The sequence below is a fragment of the Echinops telfairi genome, unplaced genomic scaffold (assembly GCF_000313985.2).
Source record: "Echinops telfairi isolate 266 unplaced genomic scaffold, ASM31398v2 ScPeMD7_70;HRSCAF=299, whole genome shotgun sequence".
In the NCBI taxonomy this organism is placed as follows: domain Eukaryota; kingdom Metazoa; phylum Chordata; class Mammalia; order Afrosoricida; family Tenrecidae; genus Echinops; species Echinops telfairi.
The window spans coordinates 44,605,615-44,620,771 of record NW_022103968.1 but is presented as its reverse complement, the minus strand read 5'-3'; the positions used below and the strand labels follow the sequence as shown (position 1 = coordinate 44,620,771).

General features: G+C 34.2%; 1 protein-coding gene across 1 annotated transcript in view; it reads left to right on the top strand.

Annotated features, from left to right (window-relative positions):
- PCDH15 (protocadherin related 15) overlaps window positions 1-15,157 on the top strand; it is a 952,716-nt gene that overhangs the window by 747,486 nt on the left and 190,073 nt on the right. The window contains exons 22-23 of the mRNA XM_045291300.1: window positions 3,189-3,329; window positions 6,827-6,939. Coding sequence (XP_045147235.1) covers window positions 3,189-3,329; window positions 6,827-6,939 — 254 coding nt within the window. The remainder of the gene's footprint in view (window positions 1-3,188; window positions 3,330-6,826; window positions 6,940-15,157) is intronic.

The following is a 15,157-nucleotide window of genomic DNA, read 5'->3' as shown; positions in this document are numbered from 1 at the left end:
TTTTAATTGTCATCTTTGCTATTAAATCAAGGACAGAAATGGTTAAGCTTTCAATACTATCATGATTTCATTTTGAACGTGTTGTTTAAGAAAAAAAGATTCTTCCAATGGAAAGTAGGACACTTTTCAACTCTGAAAAATTCTAATAATCTTTTGGTGATGAGAAGTTGACCTTAGGAGAATTCTGTACTAGCACTTCCTCGGCCTTTTGAAAATATTTTATCTGTTTCTTCATAACAGAGCTGTTGCTCTAATAGATGAAGTTGGCTCTACTTCATCTACTTCATACAGTCATGGTCATGAGAAGATGTGAAAAACAAACAACAGCCACAGAAAATCCCTGCCCCAGTGGACTTTTCACATAGTCTCAGTTTCTGTAAAGTTTTAAAAAATGAATTCCTTATATTTCCCCTAAAAACCTCCACGTGGCGGAGTGATAGGCAACCTTCCCTTAGCAACCCCTCCCTGCAGAGAAGCGAATCTCTGCAGATAACTCTCACCACTTTCCTATGAAATTAATGTTTGTGTCTTGGTTAATTCTTTTTACAAAATTTCCCTTCCATTACTTTTTTCCTGCTGGCTTGGCAAATACAGCAAATCTCACAAATTATTTGAATAGTTTCTTTTTCCTCAAACTACATTGCATATATTTTATAAATTTCCCACCTAACTTTCTATAAATTATGTTGAATGGAAGACTGTTTTGTAATCTCTTTTTGAAAATAACTCTTTTTTGGAATGAAAAAGACATTTTACTTCATCTGATTAAAGTATCTGTGCCAATAAGGAGACATTGTGATTAAACCAACAGAACTAAAAAATGACATTAAATGTATTCACGGGTTTGATTTCCAAAGTGTTTGTTTTCTCTGAAGGGGTTCATAAAGTGATTCTATGATTTGTTTTATTTATTGGAATCCAGAGTTTGAATACATTCCCAAAACAACTCTGATAAGTTTTGAAAAAACACGGGAAACAAAAAAATGTATTAAAGTTCAGAAAAGAATGCCTAACAGTAGTACAAATACCACCAAGTGTTGAAAATGTTCTTCAAACTATGAAGAATTATATTAAGCTGAAGAGAATAATGGAATGAGATTTTATTTCATCAAATGTTTACTTATAGGGCAGAGCCTTTCCAGTTGACAAAGTCTTTAAATAATACACTGGGGTTCTTAAAAATGTATTGAATGTTTCTTTTCTTTTTCTTTTGATCATTGTTATTGTTCTGTGTTTTGTTTTCCTGTGTAAGACTTTTATTTTTTTCACAAACCAAGAGCTAATCCAGACTTCATACCTTCCACGGTTCAATCACAGCAAGCAGTGTTTTACAATCGCGACCACACGCAGTCCCAAACTCTGTCTTCCTTCTTGAACCCTTTGCTGTCAGCTCCCTCCAACCCCTCCTCCCCCTTCGTACCCCCCAAGAACCCTTCTTCTAGTTGTCTCTATAAATTCACCTATATTGTTGGTAGCATTCTTGACTCGCTGTCATGTGTTTTTCTGGTTTTGGTGTATGTAGGGCAATTTTTAAAAGGCATGTGGGTGCTATGGTTTAGTCATAGTCATTTCTATGGCTTAATGTCTATGACTAAGTCGTAGTAGCTTCTAAGACAGAAAGACAACTGATGACTTCCCAAGGTGTCTCAGAACATAAACAAAGGCCTTGCAAGGTTTTTCAGAACATAAGAAAAACATAAAAATAAGTTTCAGTAGCCAAAGAAATAGGTTCAAATTAGTATAAACTTTAAGAAGATACTTTATTAGCCTATGTTTATATATTGAGCCCCGGTGACCCAGTGATTAAATTATTGGTTCCTAACATACAGGGTGGTGATTCAAACCTACTAGCCACTGCATGGGAGAAAGTTATGACAGTTTGCTTATGAGAGGATTTGGAAATGCTGCTTAGTGATTTTATTCTGTTTGTTACTTCACCAGGAGTAGGAATGAACTTGACAGCAACATTTTTGTTTGTATTTTTCATTTTTATATATATATTCGAGAGATTCTATCACATTTTATAAATGAATGTACTGTATCAAAATTTGAAAATAAAACAGTTTATAAAAATATTGCTTCTTGTCTCTTTAATATTGATGGTCTGCATGGATTAAAAGTCAAATTTGACTAATTACTTCTAAGACAAGGCGAAGAGCCATATTTGCTCTAAACATTAAAAGAACCCAATGGTGGTTCAGTGAAAAGACTCTAGTCTCTATGCAAACCTTGGGTTTGGATCCCAGCTAGTATAACAACAGTTCAGCCACAAAGTGGCTGTCGGTGGAGGATTGCATATCACTGTGTTATTGAACAGGTCTGCGCAGAGCTTCCAGACGGAGACACTAGGAAGAAAGGCCTGGCTCATATACTTTCAAAATACAGCAATAGGAACACTAAAACATTTGGATCTTTATTTAATAAGAAGCCCAACATATTTTTTCTTTTGAAATGCATCATTTTATGGTATTTTAACTTATTGTTGCATATGTATAGAACGATTTACCATTCATTAAATTTCCATGTCTCAAGTTCATTAGCAGTAAAATGAATGTAAGAGTAAAAAATTATCTGTAGTATAGTTCCTGACACATAGTAAGCATTAAGCAAATACTTGCGATCAGTATTTTAGTAGCACTACTATCATCATTATTATTAATGTTATCCTAAAAATTATTGTGAGGATTAAATTAAGTGATTTAGCTAAATATGTAAGAAGAGGAATCCCACAGGATAGATAGCAAATGATATTAGTTCCTTTCCATTTAAAGCTTATTTCTTCAATTCACCACAATCAGCCATACTTTCTTTCTCCGAGTATCACACACAGAACTCATATGAATATAATGATAATAAAACTTAAAATTTCTCAGAAAATTAAATAGCAAGGAGATACGGAGTTTTTTGGGAAGAAAATGTGATTTATATAATGTAAGCGAAGATAGATGTTCAAATATATAAATTCCTTTTAACCTCTTTCATAAATTATGTTTCAAGACTGTCATAAAGACATCTCATTGATTCAGAATGAGTTATCCTTCAGTATTGGAGCTTATGCAATCTGCAATACAAAACATGAAATGTGATTTTTCAGTGGTAAAGAACCATACATTTGACAAATCAGTTGAATATTTTTACTATCTTTGAATTTTATCAGTCCCATTTAATCATCTCTACTTTCATTGTAGGGAATGCCTGCAAGCCGGGTGCACTATCGAGTAGACGATGTCCTGTTTCCTTACCCTGCCAGTATCTTTGATGTAGAAGATGACTCTGGACTGGTAATAACGCGGGTCAATATTAATGAAGAACCCACTACCATTTTCAAGGTCAGTGTGTCATTATCCCTTCATTTTTCATTGTTACTGACCTTTTGCATAAGAATTTGCCTTTAGAGATGGCAATATTTTTCCTTTTCTCCTTTTAAATTTTCCTCAAATTAGAAAACAACACATGTACAATTATAGAAACATTAAAAATACAGGTAAGTAAAAAGAAAGCTGTCACTTGGTATCTCACACCTCAGATAAAATTAGAACGTCTTTTTAAAATTTTGTATCTTTATAATGATGTCTTATTCAAATATAGGAAAACATATATATGTTTGGAAATTACACAAGTGTACTATTCTTATTGTTTTATTAATTTAAGGCTATATTGTTTTCCAGGTCAATAGTTCCATTGATGCCATTATTTTAATGGTTATATGATCTTCTATTATATGATTATACCAGGAGTTTCAAATTTTAATCTAACAACCTGCTATTGACTGTCGAGTGCTTTTACCTTTTATACTTGTCAGTTGTCATGAACCACTTTGTGTGAACAACATTGTTCCTCCTGCTTAAGTACTAGAAGCTGCATCAAATTAATGCATTCTTGATTCATTATGCTTCAAGAATTTTTGAAATAATAATGTGTGCAGAATCATCATGTGCTTCCAATCAGAAAAGAATCTGTTTTTCTAAGAGTGCTCGACCCTGGGTATTATTGTTGATTTTATCTTCTGGGGAAAACAGATATTAGTAGATTTTTCATTTATCTCAACTCCTTGCCATGGAGTCGATACCAGCTTTCGGGGCTCCTTGAGGAGGGGTCGAAACACCCTCATGAATACCCTGCACTATGACTGTGTATGCAGGGGGAGGGGGTGCCTCGTCTTTCCCTGCAGAGAGGACAGTGGTTAGAGGTTTCAAACTGCTAGCCTTTAGGATCCCAGCCCCATGTATAACCATTAGCCACCAAGGATCCCAGCCCCATGTGTAACCATTAGCCACCCTTTGAAATCATGAGTTGTAATGAACTTATTATGTATTTTCTCCTTGATATATTCTAATGTCGCTGAAAAACTAAAGCATTTTTCTACATGTCATAAATACTGAAAAAAATGATCTAGTACAATAAACTTTCCATTTTATTAAATGTTTGAGAATTTCAGCTTTTTGCAGCAAGGTAGAATAACAAAATGTGAATAAGGTCTTTGGTACTATACTAGAGATCTATCCATATCATTTAACCTTGTGGATACCCATGAGCTCGACTAGGCAGGATTTCATTGTTCTTTTCAATTATTGTTCTATTTGTAAACTTAGATTTGCTCATAGATAAATTGAAGTTATCAGGGTGACCCTTGGTTATGGTATTCAAGACACGAGTTGAATCCATTTAGATGAGTACTTGGTAGCTTCTAAATATACATCGCATGGAAAAATATAGTTTCAAAAGTGCTTGACATTTGTTAAAAAGAAACATCAGAATTCTTATTAGTATAATATAGAAATTATTAGCAAAGAAAATGATCAATTATAAAATTAATTTTAGTAATAAGTAATATATTACACTGGAAATCACTATTATAAAACTTAAGTTTTATTTTGTTTTCATAATTTGATCATTTTATGCCATACAGTGTAAAGATTTTTTAAAATATTTTTGTTAATTTCTTTATTTTTAAACAATAAAAGTTTCTACCTTTTATCCTACAGAGTAAAGTATTTCTGTTTTAAATTCTGTAGGTAATTAATTCATTAGAAAAAATAATGTATTTCATTTAAATCACCTTATTTGGGGCTCTTACAGCTCTTATTACAATCAACATCCATCCGTACATTTGTACATATGTTGCCATCATCATTTTCAAAATGTTTTATTTCTACTTGAGCCCTTGGTATCAGCTTATTTCCCCCCCAACCCTCCCTTCCTCATGAACACTTGATCATTTATAAATTATTATTTTTCCCATGGCTTACATAGATTCTGTCACCCTTTACCCACTTTTCTGTTGTCTGTCCCCCTTGGGAGGAGGTTATGCAGGGGTTTCTGCCACATGAAGGCTGAACGTGATAGTGGGACAAGAGGAAAGTAAAAGGAAATCAAGGAACGAACTAGGAGGCAAAGGACATTTATAGACGTCTAAATACAAGCATATACATATGTAAATATATTTATATATAATGATAGGGAAATAGATCTATTTAGATATATTTGTATGTTAAGTGTTAAGACAGCAGATGCACATTGGGACTCTACTTACGTACTCCCTCAATGCAAGAACACTTTGTTCTGATAACCCGGCATTCTGTGATGCTCACCTTCCCTGACACGATCGCTGAAGACAAAATGAGTGCATAAGCAAATGTGAAGGAAGCTGATCATGCCTGGCTATAAAAAGATATAGCATCTGGGGTCTTAAAGGCTTGAATTTAAACAAGGTGAGAAATAACAAAGTCCCTATGGAAGAAACCCACCAGCCTGTGTGATCATGAGGTGCCAATGGGATCTGGTATCAAGCATCAAAGACCCAGAACAAAAAAATCATATCGATGTGAATGAGGGGTAAGGTGGAGTGGAGACCCAAAGCCTATCTGTTGTCAATTGGACATCCCCTTACAGAAGGGTCATAAGGAGGAGACGAGCCAGTCAGGGTGCAGTATAGCACTGACAAAACATACAACTTTCTTCTAGTTCTTTAATGCTTCCTCCCCGCCACTATCATGACCCCAATTCTACCTTACAAATCTGGCTAGACCAGAGGATGTACACTCATACAGATAAGAGCTTGCAACACAGGGAATCCAGGACACATAAGCCTTTCAAGACCAATAATGAGGTAGCAATAGCAGGAGGGTAAGGAGTAGGTCGGGGAGAAAAGGGGAACCTATCACAATGATTGATGTATAACCTCCTCCCAGGGGGATGGGCAACAATAAAATAATGCATTTTTTAAACAAGAAACAGCAATTTTCTGTTGATGTGACTGAGTTGAATACATTTTAAGTACACATACTGGTACTTAAAAAGGTTGCTGTTTCTACTATAGACTCCAGTGGAAGTCTGGAAAGTGAAAAGGGTGTATAATTGGAGAGAGGAAGAATTAAACCAGTTTCACTGAGAGTCTGATACACTCGATTGAGTCACTTACCTACGTTGACTGTTCCCTTGGCAAATTAAAGCAATTTCGTCTACCAAGGAAGATTGTTGTGAAGATTAAGTCAGCATACACCTGACGTATTCCAGTATGGTGTCTGCTGTCTGGTAGGCTGTAGGAAATAATCATTGCTTCCCATTCTGGATTCCTGCAGTGCCATGGTTAAAAATATATCTATGACAGTAACTTTAAAATTTTTTTTTAGAGGACCTAAGGCCGGGGGCTTAAGTGGAGAGGAAATGTTTTGAGAATGATGAGGGCAATGAATATACAAATGCACTTTACACAATTGATGTATGTATGGATTGTGATAAGAGTTGTATGAGCCCCTAATAAAGTGATTTTAAAAAATTTTCTTTTTAGTACTATTCTTTAACATGATAATTCTTCCTTCTTAAGTTGGTAGTTGTTGCTTTTGATGATGGTGAACCTGTGATGTCCAGCAGCGCCACAGTGAAAATCCTTGTCTTACATCCTGGAGAAATCCCACGCTTCACACAAGAGGAATATAGGTATTGGTTGTTAACCGTTTAAAAATGTGAAAAAGGTGTCTTTGATTCTCAAAACTGACATGATATGAAGGTATCTACGAAGTGGGCTTACAATTTAGGTGCTTTTCTACATTTTTATATTGTTTTAAATTCAAATAGTTCATGATAATTTCATTTGACACATAATTGGTTTTATTAATTCATTGATGAATAATATATCAATTAACAATAATCAAAACAAGCTTTGAAAAATACATTATTATATTTGGGGCCTTAAATTCCCACTAGGTATAATACATTATCGAATATTTTAACATACATAATCTGAAACGATAGTCCCTCTGTAAATACCTTTTAAATATGTTATTTGTTTGAATACATAGATATATATAATTACACTTATAATTATTTTTTAAATTATATAATTCTACATATAAAGATATCTATAACAATCTTTATTAAGTTAATGATTTATTGAAGAAAGGTGTTTTAATGATATATTTAAACACTCGATTTAATAATTGATTCATGATTTGCTAAGAATAAAGTTAAGATTTATAATGCTTTTTGACAAATATAGTTGTTTTATCCCTAATTGTTTTGTGTCCATTAAGTTAAAACATGAAGAAGGTATTTCACACTATGTCAACACAAGTATTAGATGTTGTTTGGCAGCGAACAATTGAAGAGTATCCATTACATACTATGTACTATCTACTTAGATTGGCTTTGGCACTAAGAGGCAGCCAGAAAATGTTTTCCAGTGGTTTACAGCCTAGGAGTGGGAGCAAAATAGTGGAAACAAAATAGTACATGAATAAAAGCACAATGTATTCTTATAAAAACAAAACAATAGAAGCTCAAAATAAAGAGGATGTTGGAGAGGATGCTGAAGAGACATTTACCTTTTCTGCAGACGATCATCACTTTGATCTGTATCTCAAAGACAAAACACATTCTAGCCAATCCAATCTAAATAATAATCATATACAGAATATAGGTATCTATAACTAAGTATAAATACGTGGGAAATTACAATGAGTTCCAGAATTTTTAAATTACTTATGTCTATCTAGAGAAAAGTTACATATTGGAGAAAGAAACTGGATAAAAGTGGAATTTGTGATTTCATTGTTCTCATGATTTCTAAAACCGACTTCAGTGGTTATGGCTCAAAGCAGAGGTTGAGCTAGTGAGACTGAAGGCTAGAGGGTGCTAATTTGAGGGGTTTGGGGGGGAGGAGGGAGAGTTAAGTTAGAAACTTAGCTTGGTATTGAAATTTAAGGAGTTAAAAATAAATGAAAGGAGGAAATAATGAGGATCTGAATATAGTTACTAGTATGAAGGAGGGAAGAAGGAAGAAAAGACCAAGATATGAATGAGTGTTAAAAAAAATAAAACAACTTTTTATGAAAAAAGTTGGTATTTCAGCTAGAAAGGTAGCCAGCCACCTAAGTCAATACTTATCATCCACAGCAGCAAAGGGCATGAAGGAAGTAGAGTTCTGAATGCGGGTTTTGCGGCAAAGTTCATTTATATCATTTTATATGTTGTTAATGTGACTAACAGATAAGCACGGGTATTCTCTGATTTAGGAGAGAATTTCTGACAGGGTTTCATTCTGACAACTCCATCATAAATCAGCTCTGATATCATTTTATTCATTTTTATTGCCTTAATTTTTTATGTAATCATTTTATTAGGAGCTCATACAGCTATTATCACAACCCAAACATGAATCCATTGTGTCAAGCACATTTGTACATTTGTTGCCATCATCATTCTCAGAACGTTTTCTTTTTACTTGAGCCCTTTGTATCAGCTCCTCAGTTTTCCCCTCTCTCCTCCACCCTCCCTCATGAACCCTTGATAATTTAAATTTATTATTTTTTCATGTCTTACACTGACCAACGTCTCCCTTCACCCACTTTTCTCTTGTCCATTCCCCAGGGAGGGGGTTCTATGTAGATCATTGTGAAAGGTTCCACGATCACAATAGAAAACTACATGATTAAAAACTAAGGAAGGTGTGCAATCAAGATTGTCTTATTTCACCATATTTTTTCATTCTGTATGCTGAGCAAATAATCTGAGGAGCTGAATTGTCTGAAGAAAAATATGGCATCAGAATTGAAGAAAGGCTTATTAACAAGCAGCAATGTATAGATGGAAAAATCTTTTTTGCCAAAAGTAAGGAGGACTTGAAGCACTCGATGAAGGTCCAGGACTGCAGCTTTTAGTGTGGAGTACAACTCATTGACAAGAGAACTAAAATCCTCACAACTGGACAAGCTGATAACATCACAGCATCACGATAGAGAAAATAATGAAATTATTAAAGATTTCACTTTGTTTATCCACAATCAATTCAAATGGGAGCAATGGTCAAAAATTCAAGTGACTTCTGCATTGAGAAAATCTTGTAAAGCAAAAATGTTACTTTGAAAATGAGGGTGCAGCTGATCCAAACCCTCGTATTTCAATGGCCCCTGATGCATGTGAAAGTTGGACAATCAATAAGGAAGACTGAAGGAGAATCCGTTCAAGCTATAGGGCTCGTGAAGCATATTGAAGCTGTCATAGACTGGCCGGAGAATAAAGAAACTGGACTTGGAAGAAGTAAAAGCAAAATGCTTCTTAGAAGTGAGGAAGGTGAGCCTTCATCTCATGTCCTTACGATATGTTCTTAGGAGACACCAGTCCCTGAAAAATGAAATTGTTCTTGGTAAAGGGGGTCACCAAAAAAGAGGAAGACCATCCAGGAGACTGAATGACATGGGTTCCAAGATAACAATTGTGAGGAGGGCTTGGGACCTGGCGAAGTTTCGTCCTGCTTTATTTGTGGTTGCTATGAGTCAGAACTGCTGCTACTGCACTGCAAAGCAAAACAGAACATTTTCACTTAGGTTTGCTTTTGCCAGTTACGTCCAATTTTTGCTTGGTTTGGTCCACATAGACTGGACTTCAGTTATTTGCTTTGTGGATATCATTTGCTACTTTACAGTCCATTCCTGAACATGTTAATTTTGACCTTATTAAACATCAAGTTGGGTATATATTCAATTGGTTAGCTTCTCACTTACCTAGATCAGACATTAACATATATAAGTAAAATATTAAAATAATATTAATAATATATATATTTCATAGTGGGTCAAAAACAAAACCCTCACAGTTTCCTCTTGAGAAATTTCCCACTTTGTTGCTCTCCAAAACTCCTTATTCCAAGTATAATTGTTCCTTGGGCTCCCTGAGAACAGAAAAGAGTGGTATGGTAGCTAATGCTTCCCCTTAAAATAAATTCACTTGGAGCTATATTTCTCTGGACTTTTATTTAGAACTCATTTATTTTTTTACAAGACTCCTATTTCTTTACTCACTAACTCTTTTAGCTAGAGTAACATGGTAGTAATGTCAAGGTCATAGATCATTCAAAGTACTGCTCATTTAGTTTTTAAAATGTCCTTGAATAATGCCATTTTCTAAAAAAATGCAAATGTTTTGCTCAGAGTAATTATTATTTGTTACCTTCTCTGTATAGAATAGCTGCAAAAGTTCTGTTTAAAAAGTTAGAGAACAAAATGATAGCCAGTTACCTTGTACTAAAATTAACATCAGTTCCATGAAACCTTTGGAAGAACTTTTGATTTTCCAGAATTGAATTTCTAACAATTGCCAATATCCCCCTCGATTATCCCACACTTAACTCATTACTATAAAATGTAAAGGAAATTTATGTATTTTATTGCTTCCTATAGTTTATTAAGAGTTCATGGGTGTGGGGAACAGGGAGGGAGGGGGAAAGATGAGGAGCTGATGCCAGGGGCTTGAGTGGAGAGCAAATGTTTTGAGAATGATGAGGGCAACAAATGTACAGATGCGCTTGACACAATTGATGTATATATAGATTGTTTGATTTTGTTCTTAATCAAAACATAGCTCTCCTTTTGCTGTGAGCAAGGGCTCGAGGGCTTTGTTCAATGGCCAGGCAAGCCTGGCTGTGGGGCACGCAAACTCCTTCCTCCCCGTCTGCTCCTGCCTTCCTTCCTTTGGACTCCACTAACAGCAGTAACAGTGGTGACAACGATGACAGAAGTGGGCTCCCGTAGGTTTTGAGTACGGTGTTAGCACAACATCCAGATTCCTTGATGTCTTATTTCACATATAGCCTTATGTCCTATAGAAATAAAATAGGAAGCTGTTATTGCTCCACAGATCCTCTATTTAGATCTATACACTTCTGAAAGCCGTGTTTTCATTTCCCCCAAGTAATTCTTTGCCCTTTGATTGACTTCATATGAAAATGGCGATTTTGACATCTTTTTAAGAGCCTCAAATCATGATCCTTTGAAAAGTTCTTTGAATTTGGGGACAAAACAAAGTCAGAGGGAATGAGATCTGGACTGTCGGGCAATGAGGAAGGTTTCCCAGGAAGGATTTCACACTCTGGTCCCTGCTTTCCTTGAAAAATGAGCAATTGTATGATTATGATGAATATTAATAACTAGATTATCTTCAGCTCAAATGTCCTGATATCTTTCTTACCAGTACAATTTTTTATTTTCTCTAACATCCTCATAATAAGCCTTAGTGATTGTACTGTGACGAAACTGCGCAAGACAAGGGTCAAGATCACCCCTTTGGAATCTCAAAATAAAGTTAACATAATTTTCTGAGCTGCCTTCTCTACCTTAAATTTAACTGGCCCACTAACTCTCCTCAGAAGTCACTGTTTTGATTCAACCTTTTTGGGGACAGTACCCTAAATTGACTATGAAAATTGCATTACTAAAAGAACTTGTCTGCACTTAACCACTGATTTCAGGGTCATGTTTAAATGTGCCTTATTTGAGATAAGCCATACATGTGTTAACATAAACCCCAATAGTAATGCTTTTTAACTTATTTGCATGGTGCGTGTTAATACATTAATGTATTCTAGAGTTATCTGTAAATATGTATTCAATTCATCTTTATTTTTCCTATAGCAGTTTACATTTTCTGAACATTTATAATTTTTTTGTTTGTTATATGTGTTTCAAAATATGAACTATTCTCTTTAATGCTAATCCCTTTAAAGCCTTGTGTGAGGCTTTAAAAATTTTCATGAAAAAATGGAATTGAAAGATAGTGATGTTTTCCAATAACTTTTTGAAGTCTCCTGTATTAGTGTAGGTCTTCCAAGAAGCAGACCAACATCAGATTTAACCAATTAAAAAAATAGGATAAATGCCTACATTAGAGAAATGAGGAGGAAGTAGAGGAAGCCCGGATGAGCTTTTAAACATCATTGCACTTAGAGACAAATGGAAGAAAAAGGCAGACTTACTGTGTGGAACCATTCAGCTGTGCCATTGCAATGAGGTTCTACGAGATTGTTGGGTGTCCTCAACCATAGTCAGCACTCAGAGGCGTCTCCTACCTTCCAGGTATGATGTCTCTGCTCTTCTGTCATTATGGAGTTGGCGACTTTAGGTGCAAATATAGTAATAGATTTGAAAGCACAGAAACTGAGAAACTCCATCAATTACAGTGCTTGTATATGGAGATCTTTGAAGTATTCTTTCACGACTACCATATGTTGATATTTATAAAAAAGGTTTTCAGTCAGTTATCAACTTGAATATTCTGGAAAATAGTTACCTTATTATAATCAGCAAGTGTATCTTATCTATTTCCCATTTAATCCAGACAGAAATAATAAAATCCTAATAGTTGTATAAATACATAATATTAGCTAAGAATAGATTGACTGTAGTACCGGAAGGTCAAATAAATTAGCATTGTGAAGAATGACATTTGACCTTCATCTCAAGATGATAGGCTGACTTATACACACTAGAATTCACTTGTCATCAGTTTCCAAGGTCAATGTCATGGAAAGGTCAATATGCCTGGGATAGACCATAGAGTATGAATGTGAACATTGCCTTTGATTAGGAAAAGTAGTATCTTAGACAAATGATCAAAAAATTTCCAAATACTTATAAGTTTCTAGAGAATGATTCTTACCTAAACAAATATACCTTTGGTACTTATATAAAATTAAAATATCTCAATTTTATTAATAATTTACAATTTAATACACATGCTTATTTTAAACTATTCATATATCTTAATATGCAACTTCCATAAAAGCAGAAATTTATATTCATGTGTATAAAAGAAAAGTAATATTAAATGTTGCTAAAGTTTTTTGTTAAACTCTTGAACAAACGGATAGATTTCTAACCCTCAGAAAAAACACTATAATTCTCAACTTTAAATATTATTCAAATGTAATATATTAAATCTTAAACAAGAATATTCAACATGAATACCATGACTTTTTAAATTCAAATAACCTTTAATTTAAAAGAACACAGTCTTGTCAGTTTCCTTGTTAAGGTTTAAAAAAAAACACAGTACTTTGCTGATTAAGATGAATTAACTTTGAAATAAATAGCAATACTGAAAATTTACACAGTATGTATTTAAAAGGAGATTCTTGAAATGTTTTATATTGAAGAATAAAAATAGAGTAGATAACATAAAGAAGTATAAAGAATTAAATATCTACCCGATAGGCAAAAATAGAGAAAAGGTAAGTGTAATTTAAAGGTCAAAGACCTTCACTTTTAAAAGCCATGAAAATTGAAAGCACTCATCACAATAGACAAGGAAATGACAAATGAACAGTCTAGTTAATATCTCATTGTGCAAGAGAATTGAAGTGATCTTACACTGAGGCACACTGCCATCCTTTTTGCCTATACCATGCAATTTTGGACATGGGAATTAGAAAAAAGATTTTCACTTAATAGCTACACTATCTTTGGAGATTTGGGGCTTTCATTTTTCAAAATTATGTTTTAAACTGCTCAAAGAAAATGATTGATATAATACCAAATGAATCTATTTTCAGGGAGGATCTTTCTATTGCTAACATTGAGTTTGGTTTAATATAAGTCTCTTGCCCAAAGTTTGGGCTGAATTTATAGAAGATAAGCTTTTCTTTCTTTTTTTTTAGTCTCTTTATGGCAACATTAAAGTTTTGCTTCATTTTCCACCTTTAACTGAACAAGTGATTTTGGCAATCTTTTACTGAAGCTTTCGCAGCTCTCTTTACCCACTGGGAATTGCACAACTTCTCCTCTACAACATCAAGTACATATACGACTTGACATTTAGTTTTGTAGCACAGTAAAGCAAGCCTTCTAGCAGCAAAGGACTTGAGATTCAACAGTTTATTTTAAATCTATTGCTTAGAATTTAGAGTATACATTTTCATCTGAACATCGTATGCAAGCCATTCTTGATCTATTGAATTATATATAAATAAGATTTTAATTCAAGGGAAATATTTAATGAGGAATGTAGAAAATACATGAAAGTGCTCTATACAACTCCTAAGACAGAAAATTCTTTTGAAAGTATTTTTTAGTTCTATTACTATTTGATAGACTTAGGGGTGTTGGTGCATAAGGATTTTTAAATGCATTATCCTCGTCTTCAAGAATTGTATGAACAGAAAGGAAGGAAAGAATGATCTTAATTATGTAGGTCTGCTGACGGTAGGTCTCTTCAGCTTATGTGGTTAAAACCAAGACGTGAATACACAATATCATCGGTCACAGACAGTGATTACCGAAAAGGAACTGGAATATAAGGAAGGGAAATCGGAAGCTACAAAAGTGGAAATATTACCATTCCCTTTGTTTACTCCATTGGAAAATAATGAATTCTTAATGTAAACCAATAAGAAAAGGAAACATTCCAAAATGAGAGACAATTGGAAGAATGGTTTCTGCTTTATTGGAATCTTAGTTTCAATAATAATTCATTGATTATGAATGTGATGGATGGATTGGTAGATGGATAAAGATCTTCAGATCATCTTTGTAAAACAAATAGCTACCCCAATTAGTACCCTATACATACATATATATATATATATATATATATATATACCCTATATTTCCACACGTTAGAGTCAAGATGGCCATACCCAGAGAGGAGCCTCTTACTGATTTGTTTGTGAAGTTTATATCTCCTTAGGGCTGTCTTTTCCTTTGTATTTTTTAAAGATCCCAGAATTTTCTGTGGTCTGTGATTTTTTTTTCTGGGGTAACATAATATAAGAATAAACATAAGAATTAGTTATTCTTAGCTTCTGGAGTCTTAAAGGCTCGAAGGTAAACAAGCGGCCAACTAGCTGAGAAGCAACAAAGCCCACATGGAAGAAGCACACCAGCCTGTG